General features: G+C 54.0%; 1 protein-coding gene across 2 annotated transcripts; it reads right to left on the bottom strand.

The window, feature by feature from the left end:
* Positions 1 to 1,983: 1,983 nt before the first annotated feature.
* Positions 1,984 to 21,211, bottom strand: Ppp1r13l (protein phosphatase 1 regulatory subunit 13 like). Of its 2 annotated transcripts, XM_052761205.1 has the most exons (14): positions 21,080 to 21,211; positions 19,816 to 20,106; positions 12,085 to 12,161; positions 11,848 to 11,990; positions 10,217 to 10,727; positions 10,040 to 10,138; positions 9,876 to 9,967; positions 8,925 to 9,354; positions 7,534 to 7,994; positions 5,288 to 5,419; positions 5,068 to 5,201; positions 4,780 to 4,946; positions 3,074 to 3,273; positions 1,984 to 2,580 (listed from the first exon to the last, which is right to left on the bottom strand). In XM_052761205.1, the coding sequence occupies exons 3-14, from the start codon at positions 12,137 to 12,139 to the stop codon at positions 2,542 to 2,544; spliced, it is 2,463 nt and encodes an 820-aa protein (XP_052617165.1). In that variant the 5' UTR covers positions 12,140 to 12,161; positions 19,816 to 20,106; positions 21,080 to 21,211; the 3' UTR covers positions 1,984 to 2,541. The 2 variants fall into 2 exon arrangements, with proteins under 2 accessions (XP_052617165.1, XP_052617164.1); XM_052761204.1 differs by lacking the exon at positions 21,080 to 21,211 and having other exon boundaries at positions 12,085 to 12,165; positions 19,816 to 19,922.
* Positions 21,212 to 21,327: the final 116 nt, after the last annotated feature.

The following is a 21,327-nucleotide window of genomic DNA, read 5'->3' as shown; positions in this document are numbered from 1 at the left end:
TTTGGTAAGATTGCCATTTTTACTATGTTAATCCTACCTATCCATGAGCATGGGAGATCCTTCCATTTTCTGATATCTTCTTCAATTTCTTTCTTTAGAGATTTAAAGTTCTTATCAAAAAGGCCCTTCACTTTGTTTAGTTAGTGTTATCCCAAGGTATTTCATATTATTTGTGGCTATTGTAAAGGGTGATGTTTTTCTGATTTCTTTCTCAGCCCTTTTATCATTTGTGTATAGGAGGGCTACTGATTTTTTTGAGTTGATCTTGTATCCTGCCACTTTACTGAAGGTGTTTATCAGTTGTAGGATTCCCTGGTTGAATTTTTGGGGTCACTTATGTATATTATCATATCATCTGCAAATAGTGAAAGTTTGACTTCTTCCTTTCCAATCTGTATCCCTTTGATCTCCTTTTGTTGTCTTATTGCTGTAGCTAGAACTTCATGTACTATATTGAATAAATATGGGGAGAGTGCACAGCCTTGTCTTGTTCCTGATTTTAGTGGAATCGCTTTGAGTTTCTCTCCGTTTATTTGATGTTGGCTGTTGACTTGCTGTAAATTACCTTTATTATGTTTAGGAATATTCCCTTTATTTCTGATCTCTCTAGGACCTTTATCATGAAGGAGTGTTGGATTTTGTCAAATGCCTTTTCAGCATCTAATGAGATGATCGTGTGGTTTTTTCCTTTCAGTTTGTTTATATGGTGGATTACATTGACAGATTTTCGTATGTTGAACCATCCTTGCATCCCTGGGATGAAGCCTACTTGGTCATGGTGGATAATTTTTTTGATGTGTTCTTGGATTCGGTTTGCCAATGTTTTGTTGAGTATCTTTGCATCAATGTTCATGAGGGAGATTGGTCTGTAATTCTCTTTCTTTGTTGCATCTTTTTCCCACAGTTCTTGATCATGTGTCAAACCACCTTGCAGGACAGAGTTGAACCCAGCCAGACGCTAATGGGTCAGTGATGGGCAGGACCTCACCTTGCCTATGTCCGGCTGCTTAGCTACACATACCTCTTGCTCTCTTAACTTAAACCCCATGTCAGGACCCTGAAGATGGACTTGGGGGAGGTGGCACCGGATCTTTTTATTTTCCTTTATATCCCTTTTAAAAATCTTGACTCCCTGTACCTTTTTCCTGTGTTCTACTTCCTAATGATTAAAATGTCTTTCTTTGCTTTTTTGCTAAATAATAAAAGCTGGACGTGGTGGGGCACATCTGTCACCCCAAGTTCCAACTGGGTCTGAGGCAGGAGCATTACAGGTTTAAAGGTAGCCTAGACCGCACAAGAAAACCGTGTCTCAAATCTTTTAAAAAGCTGGACACGAGCAGGGAGGTGTTTGCACACACCTTTAATTCCAGCACTCGGGAGGCAGAGGCAGGCGGATCCCTGTGAGTTCAAGGCCAGCCTGGTCTACAGAGCGAGTTCCAGGGCAGCCAGGACTACACAGAGAAACCTGTCTTGAAAAACAAAAAACGGGGGCTGGAGAGGTGGCTCAGAGGTTAAGAGCACTGGCTGCTCTTCCAGAAGTCATGAGTTCAATTCCCAGCAACCACATGGTGGTTCACAACCATCTGTAATGAGATCTGCTGCCCTCTTCTGGTGTTCAGGTACATGCAAGCAAGCAGAACACTGTGTATAGATAATAAATAAATAAATCTTTAAAAAAAAAAAAAAGAAAAACAAAAACAAAAAACCAAACCAAACAAAAAGCTGGGTATGGTAGCTCTCATCTTTAGTGCCAACACTTGAAAGGAAGCAGGCTCAAGGCTAGCCTGAGCTACATAGCAAGATCCGGGCCAGTGAGAGCTATAGAGTGAGACACTGTCTCAAAAAACGAAGAGTAAAATAAAAACATTGGACTTATGTGTGACCGACACTCTGTGAGCAGCACCTTGTCTAGGTCTGTGTCAGGCTGACAAAACTAGCCAGCACGGACAGCATTCCCGGCGTTGGACAGAATCAAAACGACGCTCGTTTCTGTGCAAACTACCTTTATTCATAAAGGAAGCAGTTCCCCGTGTCGTTAGAAACATTAGAGCCACACAGGTGTGAAGGCACTTGGTTGGGGGGAGGGGGGCAGACATCCTACTGAGGAGCCCTGCACCTCACCCAGGCCCCAAGGCAGGGGGAGGAATGGGGGCTGCGGGGAGGAATCGGGGAGGAAAGGACTCCGAGAGAAATGACGGGGTGGGTCACCCTCCCGGGCTCAGCTGTAACAATACGTGGCTTGCTTGCTGGCAGCAGGAGGCTCTCTGAACCAGATCTGATTTGGCAAGTGTGTGTGTGTATGGGGTCTCCCGGCCACAGAGGTCCTCAGCCCCGCCTCACCCCAATGCCTAAGACGGCTTCCTGATCGTAAGTCTGGGGCTGCCCTCCCTCGAGCCTCTGGAAGAAGAGAGGTTGTGGTGCAGGCTGCACCCCCCTGGAGATTAGGGCGCAGGTAGACGCAGCAGCAGACGGATCGGGACGGTCCGGGTGGAAGGCAGGCTGGCTTGCACTTTTCTCCTTGACAACTGTCCTTCATTCCTGCTAGATTTTGCTCCTCTGAGACTTCACCCTAGGGAAGAGCTGAGGGGAGGGGACCGTCAGACACCAGGAACCCAGCCCTGCTTCTCCCACCCCCAGGAAGAGAGGCTGCCATCGAACCACCAGCCACACCCCTGGCAAGGAGCAGGAAGACGTGGGGGAACCTGTACGCGGCTGTCATCCACTTTCCTGAGTGAAAGGGAAACCCTTGACCGGTACCACCGCACACCCAATAATGGATTCTTCTAGACTCCTTCCCTTCACCACTGCAATAATGAATTCTGTGTGTATGTGTGTGTGTAGATGTGACAGAGACAGTGGAGGTCGGGGGAGGCCCATTTGTAGCTTAGGCTGACCTAAAACTTACTATGTGGCCCAGGCTGGCCTTGAACTCTTAGCAATTCCCGTGCCTCAGCCTCCAAAGTACTGGGATAACAAGAAATGCTATCATCTTGCCTGGCTCCTTCTCTTTCCCCAGAGCAGCCTGGCCAAACCCATTCATAGCGGGCTCCCACCGGGTCCCCTCTGGACTCACCCCAAAGTAGTTGCGTGGCACATAGCCCTCCTGGCCATGCAGTGCCGCCCACCACCAGTCCGTCTCCTCTGGCCCGTCCCTCCGGAGCACAGTGACCGACTCGCCCTCCCGGAAGGACAGCTCATCCCCAAACTCGGCGCTGTAGTCCCAGAGCGCATACACGACGCCACTGTGCATCAGCCCCATGCTTTGCTCCACGTCTGGAAACGTACGAAGAACACGGCGGTCAGGCCAGGGCCCAGGAACTGCGCCACCCAGAGGACGGGCACGGCCCCTGCTGCAGCAGGGATGAGCCACGGGGAAAGCCGTCTGTGCCTCTGCCTGTGGGTGGGAGTGAGGGGCTCTGGCATTTGAGGACTCTTGGTGTGTCAGAACGGGCAACCTACCTTCACTCAGAGCCAACAGCTGGTGTTGTCTCCTTTTTTTTTTTTTTTTTTTATTAAGATTTGCTTAGTTATGCATTTTATGTAGATGGGTGTTTTGTCTGCATGTACTTCTGCACACCAGAAGAGGGCATCAGATGCCACGGAAGTACAGAGAGAGACGGTTGTGAGCCGCCACGGCAGTGCGGGGAACTGAACCCAATACTCTCAACTGCTGAGTGATCTCTCCAGGCCCTCACCTCCCTCTTTAAGATAGGCAGGGTCAGCCGGGCGGTGGTGGCGCACGCCTTTAATCCCAGCACTCGGGAGGCAGAGCCAGGCGGATCTCTGTGAGTTCGAGGCCAGCCTGGTCTCCAAAGCGAGTTCCAGGAAAGGCGCAAAGCTACACAGAGAAACCCTGTCTCGAAAAAACCAAAAAAAAAAAAAAAAAAAAAAAAGATAGGCAGGGTCAAATGTAGCCCAGGCTGGCCTCAAACTAGGCAGACAGCCAAGGACGACCCAGAACTTTTGGTCTTTCTGGCTCCACCTCTCAAGCTGCGGCATTACAGGTGTGGCCCACCACAGCCAGCGTGGGCAGTACCGGGGACAGAACCCAGAACCTCAGTCATGCCAGACAGGCACTCTGCCAGCTGAGCCACACCCACCCCCCCTTTAAACGTATTTACTTTTTTATTTTATGTGCGTTGGTATTTTGCCTGCAGGTACGTCTGTACAGGAGTGTCATATGGAGTTGTAGACGGTTGCCATCCACACCCCACCCCCTTTTTGAGACAGGTTCCTTCTAGAACTCCAGCTGCTCTCCGACTACAATCCTCCAGCCTTAGGAATGGGTCTGCATGCCTGGCCCCCATCCCCACCCCATACAATGTTAAATCCTTCTGCTCCTCGACCCCTAATGCCAACCTATGACACCATCAGAGAGGACGCGCAAGCCTCTGGTGCAGTCTACCTTGACCGTCCCACTCACGCAATTCAGCATGGTCGCTGGAGATCCCTGATGCGAACACAGCCATATCTACAAGTGTCCCAGCCTCTAAATGACTTCAAAGCAGTCTGGTCAGGGTGCCATACTGTCCTTCCTTAGACCAGGCTAGCCTGCAGCTCACAGAACTCTACCTGCCTCTGCCTCCCTAGCGCTGGGATTACAAGTGTGCACCGCTACAGCAGTGGGATTTGGCATCTTGACTGCTCGCCGGCGCCTCAGGTGGAATGCAGGTGAGCTGTACAGCCTGCAGCTCCCAAGTCCCCGCCCATCAACGTGCATCTGCCAAGAGGGTCGCCCAGCGCCCGCCCTCCACCCCCACCTCAGGCACAGCCTCGCACCTGCCAGGTAGGTGGCACAGTCCGCGTAGCCCTCTCGGTAAGGGTCGCACTTTTCGATGGCAGTGGCGCCGTCACTGAGTGTGGTGGCAAAGATGGCCGCGCCGTGCTGCACCAGTGCGGTACAGATGGCAGTGTCATTACATGACGCCGCACAATGCAGGGGTGTCCTGGCAGCAGAGGGGTGAGTGAGAGGGAGGTCCCAGCCGGCAGCGCCACCCTACCGCAAGTGCGCAAGTGCCCGTGCCAAGGCCCCTCCCACCTCCCAGCAGGGGCGTGTGGAGGACTCACCAGCCGTGGCTGTCAGGGGAGTTGACATTGGCGCCCGCAGCGATGAGGAAGTCCACGATGGGGTAGTTGGCACCGCAGATGGCATTGTGCAGAGCGGTGATGCCCTCCTCGTTGGGCTGGCTTGGGTCATTCATCTGGGAACAGGGAGAGGACGACTCAGCACTGCCCGTCACCGCTCCTTATACTATCATCTGGGGTGGGGATGGGGGGAACACCTCACCTCCTTCACCGCCTGCTGCACCACGTCCAGCTCCCCAGTCAGCGCCGCGTCCAACAGCAGCACCAGCGGGTTGAGGCGTGCACGCCGGGCCTTGCGCGGGGAGCCCACTTTGCGCAGTACTGAGCGCATCTCCTGCAGGACAGGGCGGGGCTTCAGTGAGACTTGCCCACCCACATCTCAGTGGGAAAAACAGACCCAAGGCATAAACCAGGTCAGGAGGATTCACACCTAGGCAGGGAGGTGTGAGGGTAGGGAGGGCTGGCCATGCCCTTGTACATTGTACATTGGTCCTTTACAACTACCAGGTCAGCCTATGACTTTGGAATCTGGAAGCCTGAGATCTTTTTTTTTTTTTTTTTTTTTTTGGTTTTTCGAGACAGGGTTTCTCTGTGTAGCTTTGCGCCTTTCCTGGAACTCACTTGGTAGTCCAGGCTGGCCTCGAACTCACAGAGATCCGCCTGGCTCTGCCTCCCGAGTGCTGGGATTAAAGGCGTGCGCCACCACCGCCCGGCTAGGAAGCCTGAGATCTTAGAGCAAGCTAGGAAGACATGGAGTAGGTGGTCTACAGCAATTACTTCTGTAAAACAGGCGTGGTAGTGTGGTTGAGGCAGTGAGTTAAAGGACAGTTTAGAGCCAGGTGGTGGCAGCGGCGCACACCTTTAATCCTAGTACTTGCCAGGCAGAGGAAGGAGGTTCTCTGTGAGTTTGAGGCCAGCTTGGTTTACAGAAAGAGTTCCAGGACAGCCAAGGCTACACAGAGAAACCCTATCTTGAAAAATGAAGAAGAAGAGGAAGATCTTCAAGGATAATAATGTAGGCTATATACTGAAACCCTTTTTAAAACAAAACAAAACAAAGAAACAAAAAATCCACAAAACCACTGTGATTGTTAATTTTGATTGACAACATCTCAAATTCCAGCACTCAGGAGGCAGAGGCAGGCAGATCTCTGTGAGTTCAAGGCCAGCCTGGTCTACATAGTAAGTTCCAGGACAGCCAGGGCTACACAGAGAAACCTTGTCTCGAAAAACCAAAAAATAGTCGGGTGTTGGTAGCACATGCCTTTAATCCCAGCACTCGGGAGGCAGAGGCAGGCGGATCTCTGTGAGTTCGAGGCCAGCCTGGGCTACAGAGTGAGTTCGAGGAAGGCTCCAAAGCTACACAGAGAAACCCTGTCTCAAAAAAACCATAAAAAAACCACCAAAAAACAGATTAAAAATAACACATGTAGAATCACCATGGAAAGAAATCTCTGGCTAGGTCTGCAAAGGAGTATCTAGATTGCATTAATTAAGGTGGGCCCACCTGGATTGGTGCCACCATTCTATGGGCCAGGGTCCTAGTGAATAAGGAGAACAGAGCCAAAACCACCAGCATGTATCTGTCTGCTTCTTGACTGCGGAGACAAGGTAACCAGCTGCCTTCTGTTCCTGCTGCTATCCTTTCCCTGCCACAATGGACTGTACCCTCAAACTGAGCCAAAAATGTCTTTCCTGGACTTGCTATTGCTAATAATATTATACACACAATGGCAACAAACAAACAAAACAGCACCAATGAATTTCTGGGTCAGTGTTAACAATGGAAGGGTCACAGTTACCTCCCAGTAAGCAGTCAAACCTCACAGCAAACTGATCAGTTGGCCACTGCTATTCTCACCCCCATTTCATAGACACAGAGTGGCTAAGTGCCTGGCCCTAGGATGTACAGCTGAATAAGTGGCATGGGGACAGATGGAAAACTCTGCAGTTGGTGCACACAAACCTTGATGACCAGAGTCTTGGGGACCAGAGACTCTTATTTCACCAGGAAACAGAGCAGATGCCCAGAAAAAGTAGGCACCATAGACTGTCTGGTTTCCAGGTCTCAGATAAACCCATGGTCACACTGAAAACTCACATCAATCACAGGTATAAAATCGAGATTCATGAAAGAATGCTGGGGGTAAGGCATAGGCAAATGAAGCCAAGGTGCCAGGTCACCCCTCCATCCATCCAGTCTCTCCCTTTTTCCCTGAGCCCAGCCCTAACCACACAAAAGACTACATTTCCCAGGCTCCATTGCAGCATGGTGGGTGCCATCTTGGGTCATGAAGTCAGGCTAATCTCAATGGATGTGGTGTAGCCAGGGGATAACGTGTGGGTGCAACACTAGGTTTCATTTAAATCACTATATGGTGAAGACTTTTTTGTTAAAGTAACTGTATCAGAGATGAGCACACACTGTAGTGTCCTCCAGTGACTTACCATGCTCTGAGGCTGCTCTGGAAGACTGCTCTGGGGTGGGGCTGGGGGTGGGATGGGAGCTGGTGGGGCGGGAGCAGGGGGCCCTGCCCTGGCCTCAGACCCCTCTGTGATTGTGGACAGCTCTGGCTCAGGCCCGCCAGGCCCTGGGCCACCATGCCGATGGAAAAGTCTATTGATGATCAGCTGGTATTGTTTCTTGTGGGTGGGGGGCAGGGCCACAGCAGGGCTCTGCTCCATGGAGCCTCTGCGCTTGAGGGGCCGAGGAATCTCTGCCAGCACTCGGGCCACCTCCTCCAGCTCAGGCACCGTCTGTGCCTCGGGCGGCAATGCTGGCTGTAGCCTGGTGGGGCTGAGAGGCCGAGTGACAGTGCCTTCGTCTGTGTCCCCGGCCTCCAGCACGGGAGCCAGTAGCCCCTCTAGCTCTGGCTCTGGCTCCAGTTCGGCAGGGGGTTTGAGGAGGCCTGGAAAGAACAAGAGCCCTGTCAGAGGAAGAGTAACCAGGAGTTTCCCAAGATCTGTAACTTCCAGGATGTAACCAGCTCCTGCGTGGTGTGACCTCTCTAGACTACACTTTGCCTGGGCTGTACATAATATAATGTTATGGAATCCCCTACTTATTGAGCATCTATATGCCAGATTTATTTATTTATGGTGCTGAGCATTGAACCCAGGGCAGATGATAGACATTCTACGCACTGAACTACCACCTTGGCCCTACATACCCATCACCCTTCTACATTGTGGAGATCAGTGATCATCTCCATTTTACAGAAAGGAATCTGAGGCTCAGAGAGGGAAAGTCACTTGCCCCAAGTCACACAGCTGGAATCTGCACTCCCACCACCAACAATAAACTTGGTTTTCTAGGATCCTAAGAATTTCACTCCCTAACATCTTATGCAGAAATTTCCAGAGCAGAAGCCTAGTGTCCCAGGGTCTCTTGTCTCTATTTTACATCCCCTCCCTCCACAGCGGCGCTTCAGAACATTAAACTGGTCTTTATCCACCATCCCAGTGTCTGGCACAAACCTACAAGTAAACACTGTGATGCTCTTTTCACAGGGCAACCTGCTCTTGCTATGCACTGGGCCTTATTTCCAAGACTTGATACGGCTTTAGTACCATGTCCCAAAAGATAGGGCTTTCTCAGGATTCAGCTTTTACACTCAGGAAGAACACAAGGTTCAGAGAGGTTATTAAAGTGCATGCCCCGAGCTTCCCAGCATGGGACTTGGCTCAACCACCATGTAACCCTGGCTCCTGTGTGCATTCCCAGGTTTATCTGGCCCGGCTCTCTTCAGGGACAGTGTCTGGACTCAGGCTTGGCTGTCCTGGCTGCCCGGCTGCTCTGGTCCCCATCATTTGTGCTGGGACCCCTTCAGCTGACTCACCTTCATTCATGGGAGGCCAAGTCTGTTGAGGTGCCGGAGTCTGAGGCTGGGCCTGGGACTGGGGGGGCATCTGAGGTTGGGGCTGGGGGGGTGGCTGAGGGGGTGGCTGGGGAGGCAGCTTGGGTGGGGGTGCTCGGGAGAAGATGGGGGATCCCGGGAGCACAGCCCTGCTGGCTCCATGCTCCCAGAAAGCATTCTGGAGCTTAAAGATCATGCTGAGGGGTATGGGGCGCTGGCGCAGTGCGTTGCGGGGCTGGGGGCTGGAGGGGGGCATGGGGATGCGGCTGACGGGCTGCCAGCTGCGGGGCAAAGTGCCCGAGGGCCCTGCTGAGCCCATAGAGCGGCGGTAACCGCCTATGTCAGAACGCCTGTCGGTGGCCAGAGGGGACACCTTGTAATTGCGTGGCAATGTGGCACTGGTGATGTTGTCCTGCAAGGGGGAGAGAGAAAGGGAAGAGGAAGGAACTTAGGTTCAGGGCAAGGGGATGAGGGAAAGGCAAGAACATGTCTATGATGGCCCACACCAGTGGTCCCAGGCTGGGGCAGGACTGCCTTGACTATAAGACCAGTGTGGACTATAGAAAACACACACACACACACACACACACACACACACACACACACACACACGAGGAAGAGAGTCCATGCTTGGAGGCTGCCACTCAGAAGGCTGAGGTAGGATTCAAATCAGTTTATTGAAAACTAAGCAGAAGTTTGTGGATATGGCTAGCTTAGTAATAGAGCCCCTGCCTAGAATCCCCCAGTGAAGGGCTGGGGGCCTGGCTTAGTGCTATCCACTCACTTAGAATGAACTAGGCCCTAGATTCAATCCTCAGCCTCCCACCATAAAGAGCATAAGAACACACACACACACACACACACACACACACACACACACACACACACACGGACCCTCCACCTTCACACTTGTGCTGCCCACCTGCCTCTCACCTTGCCACTGCTCCCCAGCCCATCCAGGCTGCTCTCTCTCCAGGGTAAGAGCTGCAGGCCCGGCGAGGCAGGCCGTGTAAAGACATCCAGCCCTGCAAAACACACATCGTTAGGATGGACTCCAGACCCCTGTCCTCCAGGTCACCCCATACACTGTCACTCACGTTCATAGCTCGCTGTCTGTGAAGGCTTTTTCTCATAAGCTACGTCTAAGTCAGACTCGTTCCAGGCTTTCGGGGGCCTCCGGCGCAGCGTCAGGTCGTCTGGGGGAACGGGTGCGTGAGTGAGGGTGTAAGCATAGACTAGACCGGGCCAGCCTCCCTAAGAGTGGGTCCGTGTACCTTGTGCGCGTAGCGGCGGGGCGAAGGCACTGCCACCCGCGCCCAGCAGGGGGCTCCCGAACGCAGCCGGCGCGTCATAGCCTGCAGCGGGTGGACGTGGGGAAGGTCCCCGTTCTGGGAAGAAGGCTTGGGGCCCCTCGGCTAGAGGGCTGCCCCGGGGGGACCCTGAGCGGCCCAGGTAGTCGAAGGGCGTCGGAGGGCCCGGCTGGCGCAGTGAGCCAGTCACCGGCCGCGGGGACGGCGCCCGGCCATGGGGACTGCCCGCCCCGTCAAAGGCGCGGGGTCTGGGCGATGGCGCGCGCTCCAGGCTGCTGTAGGCATCGGGCTGCAGGTAGATGGGGGTGCGTGGGGAGGACGGCCGGCCCTTGGGGGACAGAGGGCTGTAGGGGTGCAGGGACGGGGCACTCTCCGAGCGTCCAAAACGGGCCTCTGTGCCATCGGTGGATGTCTTCTGGGGGGACCCTCTGCTACCAAAATGCTCCGGGATGGGGCTGGTGCTGTACCGGGACATCTGTGGGGAAGTCGGGCATGGAAGAGTCAGAGGAGACGATAGGGGGTGAGTGGGGTGGATCAGCGTAGGTGATGGAAAGTCAATGCTTTCCATCAGTCAGATTGGGCCTGCTGACTTCGAGCATCAGGTACGGAGTGTGGGCAAAGCCTGGGCGCGAGGGGGGGTCTAGCTTGTTACTGGCTCTTTTTTATGACTTAAGAAAAGGCCTTTTGCTTCACGTGAGTTTTCACTTTTTCCTCCACGTTAATCCCGGCACTTGGGAAGCAGAGGCAGGCGGATCTCTGTGAGTTTGAGGCCAGCCTGGTCTACAGAGTGAGTTCCAGGAGAGTCTGGATTGTACACAGAGAAACCGTGTCTCTGCGTGCGTGCGTGCGTGCGTGCGTGCGTGTGTGTGTGTGTGTGTGTGTGTGTGTGTGTGTGTCGGGGGTGGGGTGGAGAGTGGGCAGGCTCACACCTTTAATTCCAGCATTCGCAGGTGGGTCTCTGTGAGTTCCAGGCTAGCTAGGGCTACATACTGAGACTCTGTCTTAAAAAATAATAAATAATGCTGGGCGGTGGTGGCACACGCCTTTAATCTCAGCACTCGAGAGGCAGAGCCAGGCGAATCTCTGTGAGTTCGAGGCCAACCTAGTCTGCAGTGCAAGATCCAGGACAGGCGCCAAAACTACACAGAGAAACCCTGTCTTGAAAAAAACCAAAACCAAACAAACAAATAAATAATTTTTGAGACAGGGTCTCTCACGAAGCTCAGGCTAGCCTGAAGGTCTCCATGTAGCTGAGGGTGGCCGTGAATTCCTTATCTTCCTCGGCCTCTCCAGTATAACAGGTGTGTGCTGCAAGCCTTGATTTTATACGGTATGGGAGACGGAACCCAGACCTTCATTCATGCTAGGCAAACATTCTACCAATTTATCCAGCCTCCTTGAACTCACTACGAAGTAGAGAGGCTGGCACTGAATTGATCCTTCTGCCTTAGTTTCCCTAGTGCAGGGATTACCAGCCTGCTCTCCATGCCTCTCTTCTAGATGGCCTTGCATACCTCACAACCTGCACACCCTTAGAAATTCAAGCCTTCCCTGGGGCATGGAGAGAAGCTGGCTTTGGGGGTCACCAAGCTCACCCTAGGGGGAACTCCAGCCTGTGGGCCAGGAGGTGCTGGCGAGTCTGACCACAGGGACTCTAACTGCTTGGTCAATTCGTCCACTTTGGCGGCTGCGGTGTCCAACTCCATCTGCTTCAGATCCATGTGCTTCATGGCCAGCGCTGGGTGGGTGGGAGCGGAGGTCAGGACCGCGCCCCCTCCACCCCGCCACGCCCCTTGCCGGGCCCCGCCCATCCGCCCCTGCCCCCAGCTCACACTGGAAGTTCAGATCCAGAAGATCCCTCGCATTCTGGAATGCTTCGCTGTCCATGGTGCCGGCCGGACCAGGGTGCCTGCCTGGATGGAGAACTTGCTCAGACCCTTCAGGCCACGCCCCTCCAGGCCCCACCCTCAGGGAAGCCGGGACTCTCAACAGCCATTAAGTCTCCGAAATACCAATTCCTTCAAAACTCTGTCCACGTCCATAAGCTACATAGAAGTCCAAAGCCATTCTAGAAAAGTTTGGGATAGCCAGGCGGTGGTGGTGCACGCCTTTAATCCCAGCACTGGAGAGGCAGAAGCAGGCGGATTTCTGTGAGTTTGCGGCTAGTCTGGTCTACAGAGTGAGTTCCAGGACAGCCAGGACTGTTTCACAGAGAAACCCTATCTTGGAAAACAAAAAACCAAAACAAAACAAAAAGTTTGGGACAAAGAATCTTTCCATCACCTATCATGTGATATTGAACTGAGGCTGAAATAATTGTTACTTTAATGAATGTTTACTAGGGATTAAGAGACACCACCAGATGCTTTGTTGTTGATTTTTGTTTTGTTTTGTTTATTGCTGTAATGAGGATTAAAGACAGTGCCACATACATGCTAGGCAGGGGCTCTACCACTGAGCCACACCCCCAGCCCCTCACTGGGGGATTCTAGGCAGGGGCTCTACCACTGAGCCACACCCCAGCCCCTCACTGGGGGATTCTAGGCAGGGGCTCTACCAGTGAGCCACACCCCAGCCCCTCACTGGGGGGTTCTAGGCAGGGGCTCTACCACTGAGCCACACCCCAGCCCCTCACTGGGGGATTCTAGGCAGGGGCTCTACCACTGAGCCACACCCCCAGCCCCTCACTGGAGGATTCTAGGCAGGGGCTCTACCACTGAGCCACACCCCCAGACCCTCACTGGGGGATTCTAGGCAGGGGCTTTACCACTGAGCCACACCCCAGCCCCTCACTGGGGGGTTCTAGACAGGGGCTCTACCACTGAGCCACACCTTCAGCTATCATTTTACTTCTCATGTTGACACAGGGTCTTTTTAAGTATTCAGGGTAGCCTGGAAAACTTTATGTAGCCTAAAACTACATAGGCTTCAAACTCACAATCTTTGGCTTGCCTTGTCCTCCGGGACTTTTGGACTACAGACCTGTACCTGCACAATAAGTTTGTTGTTTGGTTTTTGTTTTGTTCATTTTTAGGTTATTTTATGTGTAGGAGTGTCTACACGTCTGCATGCTTGGAGTCCATGGTGATCAGAAGAGGGTGTCAGATCCCCTAGAAATAGTCATAAATAGTTGTGAAGCACCATATGAGTGCTGGGAATTGAACCTGGGTCCTCTGCAATAGCAACAAGTGCTCTTAACTTCTGAGCCATCTCTCCAACCTGTTTTTGCTGTTGTTGTTTGGAACAGGATCTCACGTAGCCCAGGCTGGTCTAAAGCTTGTATGTAATTTAGGTTGATCTCAAACTTCTGATCTTCCTGCCTCTACACCTTGAGTGCTGAGATTATAGGCCTCCTGGAGCACCAGGTGGATTGTGTGGTACTGGGAATGGACCCAGGGCTTCACGCACATTACGTATGCACGTTACCAGCTGAGCCACATCCACAGCTCCCACTCCACCTCTAAACAATAGTTATGAGCCAGGCATGTGCCATTCACCTGTAATGTTAGCTCTCAGGAGGCAGCTGTAAAGGATTTCTAGCTCCAGACCAGCCTGGGCTACAGAATGCATTCAGTCTAGCCTGGGCTACAGAGTGAGCACTCTGAGAGAGCAGGTGCATGCTGGGAGTGCAGGTGCATGCTGGGAATGCCAGCTACAGGAAGCAGAGACAGGCAGTGGCTGCTTAGCTACTCTTGCCAAATCTATTCAGAAAGGGACCCTGTCTCAAAAACTAAGGTGGGGGATGGAGAGATGGCTCAGAGGTCAGGAGGCTGGATTCCCAGCATCCACATGGCAGCTCACAACCATCTGTAACTCCAGTTCCAGAGGATCCAACACCTTCTTCTGGCCTCCATGGGCATCAGGCACACACATGGTGCACAGACATGCACTCATACACATAAAACAAAAGAAATAAATCTAGAAAAACAACCACACATAAGGCGGAGGATATGTGATATTGACCCCGGGCTTCCATGTGCAAGGACACACCAACACACGATACATAGCAACATACTCCACACACAGAAACACTACACACTACCACATCACACACAGAGAGAGACACACACACCCCACCCACAGCACACATACATCCTCCATACACAGCAGCATACACACACCCCACCCACAGGAGCACACATACATACTCCATACACAGCAGCATACACACAAAAAACCTTTTGGTAAGAAGCAAGAAAATACAACTCAGACAGCTTGGGGCCAAGGCCACGTCTGTGGTGCACCCCTTCATCCCAGCACTTGGGGGGGTGCAGGCAAGAGGATCATGAGTTAAGACTCAGCCTTGGCTACTCAGCAAGTTGGAGGTTAGCCTAGAAAATACAAGACCCTGTCTCAAAAAGCAAAAAGAAGAAATAAAAGGTAAGAAAAGAAAGAACCCTGGGGTAGGATTGTTCAGCAGCTCTGGGCACTTCCTACTGTTTCAAGGAGCCTGAGTTCAGTTCTCAGCACTCATATGGAGCGGCCCACAGCTGCCTGGAACTCCAGCGCCAAGGAATCCAACATCCTCTCCAGCCTCAGAGAGCACCGGCACTCATGTGCACATACCAACATACATACACATACTTAAAAATGAAATCAATCAGCCGGGCAGTGGTAGCGCAGGCCTTTAATTCCAGCACTCGGGAGGCAGAGGCAGGTGGATCTCTGAGTTGGAGGCCAGCCTGGTCTATAGAGAGAGTTCCAAGACAGCCAGGGGTGGGGACATCACTGCTTCCTCTCTGCCACTGTCTACAAGAGGCCCTGTTCACACTGATCCATTGTTAAGAGGAGGAACAGGGGGCTGGCCAGGGCCAGAGAGGCAGCTGTGGTCACCAGCCAGCAAGAGGAAGCTAGGCCGCTGGGAACCGGTTACACCGGCCATCTTTATCCCCATGACAGCCGCCACGCCCGCCAGCTCTGTCACCTTTTAGCTTTGGCGGTAAAGGTGTAGGCCGTGGGGCCAGCTGGGACATGTTGACACCAGCCTCTGCCTGGGAAGCCACGAGGAACAGAACCTGTTGGAGCTGGTGGCTCATCTGAGCATGCGTGACCTTGAGTTCTCTCCACTCCTAGGGCCGGAGACTCCCTGACTCCTGAGATCCCCACAAGCAGGAGGATTTAAACTAAGTATTCCGAAAGGCCCTTCTGATCTCAAAGAGGGCTCCACTCTGAAACTTGATGTTGTATTTGGTCTCACTGTGTAGCCCAGACTGTCCAGGAACCTTACTAATGGTCCCTCCTGCCTCTCTGTGGCTGGAGCTGCAGACAGCATCACCCCACCCAGTAAGGACTCTGAGATGGGGAGCTCTACAAAGATGGACCTGAAAGCTTAAGTGTCTACTGAGAGCAATTTCTGAACTGGAAATGGGGATCTAGCTCAATGGTAGAGCCCCTGCCTAGAATCCCCCAGTGAGGGGCTGGGGGTGTGGCTCAGTGGTAGAGCCCCTGCCTAGAATCCCCCAGTGAGGGGCTGGGGTGTGGCTCAGTGGTAGAGCCCCTGCCTAGAATCCACAGTGAGGGGCTGGGGGTGTGGCTCAGTGGTAGAGCCCCTGCCTAGAATCCCACCCCCTCAGTGAGGGCCTGTGGGTGTAGCTCAATAGTGGAGCTCTGACTATCATTAGTGAGGCCCCAAGTTCAATCCCTAGTAGAAAAATTAGGATCCAAGTCCAAGATTCTATCTCTTGAACATTCTAGAATTCTTTGATTTGTTTTGCCCACAATTTCTAGTTTTCCCGCTGTGCTCTCTGCCTGTCCCAGAATTGCACTCTCCTGGAGTCCACCACAAGCCAGAAACCAGAGATGGAGAGGTGAAGTCTGGAAGGCCCTGAGAAGAGTGCCTCAGTTGCTTAACTTGTAAAACAAAGATAAATGGGTTATCTCACTGGACCAGTGCAAAGATCTATCTAGACAGAAGATGCAAGAGGAATCAGGCCTCAGAAAGTAGACAGTACAGTCAGGCCTGGCCGCACACACCTGTAATCCCAGCTTACTTAGGAGGCTGAGGAAGAGTTCAAGGTCTGTCTGGGCAGCAGAGTACACCGAAGGGGCCAGCCTGGGCAACCCTATCTCAAAATCAAAGTTTAAATAAAGGGCTGGGCATGGTGGCACAAGCCTGTAACGCCAGCTTTCAAAGGCAGAGGTCTGAAGATAGCCAGGCTTGTTTACATCTCATGGTCAGGCCAACCAGAGCGGAAAAGACCTGGTCTCCAGGCTGGAGCGGTGGCTCCGCCATTGAGAGTGTGGAGGACCAGAGTTCCAGTTCCCAGCTGCATATACCAGCTCCAGCTGCGGCCTCGACCTCCGTAGGCACCGGCACTCATGTGTGCCCAGAGGGCTGAGACATGGCTCAGCAGGTACGTGCCTGTTCTTCCAGAGGACAGGAATTCAGTTCCCAGTATCCGACACGAAGAGGATCCTTTGGCACATGCACCATTATCAACTGGCTAGGACCCTCATTTCTGGTTCTGAAGCAAAGCTGTTCCCAGCGCTGTTGTGGGTGGCAGGGACACTGCGACCGCCAGGGGGCGCGCGTCCCCCGCGGGCGCAATGGCTGAGCTCAGGCCCGGGGAATGCGAGGCGGGCCCGGGCAGGTGCACAGCTCCCTGGGGCCAGGGAGCGGGGCGAGCCAGGGGAAGCAGAGCCTCTGTTCCCAGGCTCCTGTCCCTGCCCTCCACCCTCAGGTCTTCTTCCTTGGGCTCCTCTCCAATTCTAGCTCCCCCTTCAACAGGCTCCCATCTCTGCTCCACCCTTAGATCTCAAGACCTTGCCCGGCCTCCTCTGCACCCCAGCCAGGCTCTCAGAGTTGAAGGATCTTATTGGGCTTCCTGAAGGAGTCAGTGGGATCCAGGTCAGGGACCGGGATGGGTTGGGAACACCCAAAGTGTAATCCTCCACTCTAGCCGGGTCAGACTTGATGTTTGTCTCTGTGGAATGGGCTAGGGACTTCCCCTAGCTAGCCCTCGGCCTTGAGCTAGTTATTGTGACATCTTCTTTCTCCCTCGGTTTCCTCATGTGTACTCTGTGCATGTGTGCGTGCGTGCGTGCGTGTGCGTGTGTGTGTTTGGGGGGATTAATGCCTTCACCTAGAGGAGGTGTGAGCATCGGAGGACCTAAATTATACAGTGTTTACAACAGTGCAATTTAAGGACTGAATGTCTCGCATCCTGGACTGTTACTCTACCAGCCTTCCTCCATGGTTCTCTAGGGTAACACAGATGAGCACTCAGGACACTGAGGCAGGAGGATCTCTAGTTCAAAGCCACCCAGGGTTACATAAGCGACATTGTCTCCAACAAACAAGAGCTGAACTTCAGCTCCCAGCAATAGAGTGGCTAATGTAGCTCGCACATGGCTTGGGTTCAGTCTCTGAGGCCAGGGGGATCAATCGCACACGGGCAGGCTCAGAGCCAGGGACGAAAACCCAGGCGCTGTAGATTCTTCAGAGACTCTTCTGTGAGGGATCTTGGTTGGTTGGTTTGTTTACATAACCCTGGCTTGTCTGGATCTATGTAGACCAGGCTGACCTGGAATTCAGAGATCTGCCTTTCCCTGCCTCCCTAGTGCTAGGATTAAAAGTACCACCACGCCCCACAGTGGTTCTGGTTTTTGTTTTGTTTTGTTTTTTGTTTCTCAGTGTACTCTGAGCTGTCCTGGAACTCACTCTGTAGACCAGGCTAGCCTCGAATCCAGAGATATGCCTGCCTCTGCCTCCCTAGTGCTGGGATTGAAAGGCGTGTGCCACCCCTACCCAGCATCCATGGTATACTTAAACTTCCAATCCTCCTGCCTCCACCTCCCAGTGCTGGAAATACTGGCATGTAACATGACAGTCTGGTTTATTCAGTTCTGGGGACCGAACCCTGAGGATTCCTGCATGCTGGACGAGCAGTCTACCTTCCAAGCCCATATGCCAACAACCCCTTCTTTCTGTGATTCTAAGAGCCCTGGGCTCTGTTGCCAGTGGTCCCAACTGCCTGAGCTTTTGGACCATAGAACCCTAAACTTCCCACCGGCAACAGTGATTTCCCCAGGAATGCAGGACTACGGCAGGGTGAGAACCCTGGAAGATTCCAGACAGAAACTGGCAAGATCCCAGGGTGTGGGTGGTGTGTGTTTGCCAGCCTCAGTTTCCCCAGTGCTAGGGAGGAGTCCTCCCCGGGGTCAACAAACTGCCCTGAAAGGTGGAACTCACTGTTCCTACCTTTGGGCGCTTGCCAAATGCTTCTGTGGACGGGGAGATCCATCCTGACCTGAACCCGGCAGGACTGTGTTGGCAGCTGTGACTATTATTTTTTAATTTCATTTCAGGCTGTCAGCGGGTGTCCTTCCAGGCATTAACCCTCCCTCTTCAGATCCTTGTCCCCCGCTGGGCTTCTCAACACACACACACACACACACACACACACACACACACACACACACACACACACCACGTAAGGGCCCAGAGGTGGAGAGACAGAGGGAATTGCCTGCCTGCTCCTGCCCTCTCCCAGGCTCAAGGACAGACAGACACCTCCAGAATTAGCCTCCATCCCTCCCTTATCTCCCACAATACCTCAGGTCAGACAGATGGAAGTGGAGGTGACATTTCTCACCTCTGGGTCAGAGGGAGGAACCCCACCCCGGGAGGAAGAAGGCTAATTAGAAAAATCTGGTGGGAGTGAAGGAATTCTTTCCACAGACAGCTGTCAAGGAGGGAAGGAGATCTCAAACTCAGCTGCCTGTATGGCCCACCAGCCTCGGTTTACCCCTTTCGTTCTGTGTAAATGCAGCAGTCACACAAGCCTCCCGGATCCAGCCCCGCGGTCCTGTTATTCTAGCCTGGGCTCTACAATGACCTCAGCAAACCCCAGTTATTTCCCACCCCAATGGGGCAACAAGAGGTCCGACCCCGTCTCCGCTAGGGGGCGCCTTGGGTCGGATGTGCCTCCTCTGGTTAGGCAGGTCTGACGCCCCGGTTAATGACATGTTGGGGATTCGCTCAGCGGCACACAAGAGGTTGAAGAGCTGCCCCGGTTTCTCATCCCCTGCCCCCACCCCAAAACCAGAAAGTGGGGTGTAGCGCCGGGACATAGCCTCTGAGGGACCCACGTTCCCCCCGCTCCGTGCTTGTCCCACTCTTCTCAAAAACCAGAATCCACTACCCCAGTGCCACTATTTGACGCAAAGACCTGGTGGCTCGGTGCTGGAGGCAGCTGGAGGGCGCCCGGGCGCCCAACCCTTCTAGAACGTCCTAACCTCCCACATCTACCCAAAAGTCAGAGACCCGAGACCCCCAACATCCCCCCGAGACACTTCCAAGAGTCCCCCAATTAAAGTATTCAAGAATTCCAGCTCCAATGGCTCCCCAGGACTAAAGGCTCCGAGTACTCCTAAGATCTCAGGAGTCCGAGACCCCATCCATATGCCCAGTGAAGCCGGCACCCCAGTTGCCTCTTTCCAGGGACCCAGGCGTGAGCGCCCACACTTTGCCCCGGGACTTAAGGTCCGAGGTCCCACCAAGTGCTCCCAGGGACGCGGTGTCAGGTTCTAGGGTGGCAGACCCCAGGTGGGGTGGAACTCACGCGTCCGGGGCAGATCCTGGCACCGGGGGGCTTTTCCTCGGGCTCCGGCTCCGGCTCCAGCGGCGGGGAGCGGAGGACGGGGCGGGGCAGTCGCCGGGGAACAGGTTAGACGACGTGACTCTGACTGGAGGGAGGCGTGTCCCGCGGGGGAGGGAGAGCGGCGGTCGCCTCGAGCACCTTGGGATTTGTAGTCCCGGAGGGGCGGGGCGCAGCCTGGGACATTCCCTTTTGGAGTCAGGCGCGATCCATTTCACAGACAGCAAGAGCGAGGACCAGAAGATCGAGGGCGCCCTGGACGGTGAAATGCACAGGAGTCCAGACCCCCACTTCACTGCGGGTGCAGGGGAAGAACCCCTGAGCCCGAACCCACTCTCCAGGCTCAGTTTCCCAGGCGGGGAGAAATTCACACGACCCAATACTACGGCGAGAAAAGGACCCGAGCCCCGGCTTACCTGTCTACGTAAAATAAAAATAAAAGTAAGGGGCCTTTAATCTTAGCACTCGGGAGTTAAGAGTCAGGGGCATCTCTGCCAGTTAGAGGCCACCCTGGGCTACACAGGAAGACCATGTCTCAAAAACAAAACAAAACAGCACAAAAACCCGCGTTGGCGCTTGAGTGGCGTGCCTAGCAACAGGCTGGACTACAATCCCCAGCAGCAATCCTGAGCCCAGTCCCCCTCCAGCCACCCTCGGGTCCTCTGGGAATTGGAGTCCTGGAGCCCTCAAAGGGCGAGCCCCAGAGGCGCTAGCCCACGCGCGGAGGGACACACAGTCTGGGGATCCCTGGCCGAAGGAACCCTTCCCTGTCTCCTTGGCCCCCTCTGAGTTCTCGAAAGCCGCAGGAGAAGGGGGAGCATCCCAATTCTGGAGGAGTCTCCGAAATCTCCGCGGAGGGGGCGGGACGCGACGCTGACACACCGGCCAGGAATGCAGTCGGGTCACCCTGTCTCGCCGCCGTGCCGCGGCTCCACCCGCCGCCCCACGCGCTGCAGTACTGCTGGGAAGGGGCGTGGGCGCGTCCCCCAAACCCCGCGTCCACGTGCAGCTGTTTACTGGGGCCGCGGGGCAAGGAGGGGTCGGCCAGCTGCACCTCTACCTCCCTCGGAGCGGTGGGGAATACGTCCCGCGCAGGACACCGAGTCCACATCTACGAGTCTCACCCGACCCACTAACCCTCACTCCGTTTGGAGCCAAGCTCCGGGCTCTGGGGTCCGGGGCTCCTCCCCTGACCCCGAGGACTCCTCCCCCTCGGTTTCCCGCTTACCCCAGAAACTCCAGAAACTCCGCCTCCCGTTGGTACTTTACATGCTCCGATGGCCCGCACTCCTCTGTTTTCCGACCTCGTCCACTCAAGCCTTCCGCTCTCGCCGTGTCAGGGACGTCCCAAAACACACTCTCGCTTTGAAAGCACAACCCTGCCAACCGGAATTCTCACCCGGCTCTTACAGGAGTGTCTGCACAGTCGGCCTTCTGTCTCTTTAAGAGCCGCGGCCTGGCTGGGTCACTGCCCCT

Source organism: Peromyscus californicus, unplaced genomic scaffold (assembly GCF_007827085.1).
Source record: "Peromyscus californicus insignis strain IS unplaced genomic scaffold, ASM782708v3 Scaffold_4__1_contigs__length_199733344, whole genome shotgun sequence".
Classification (NCBI taxonomy): Eukaryota; Metazoa; Chordata; class Mammalia; order Rodentia; family Cricetidae; genus Peromyscus; species Peromyscus californicus.
The sequence above is the reverse complement of the archived record's forward strand: the minus strand, read 5'-3'. Positions and strand labels throughout refer to the sequence as shown.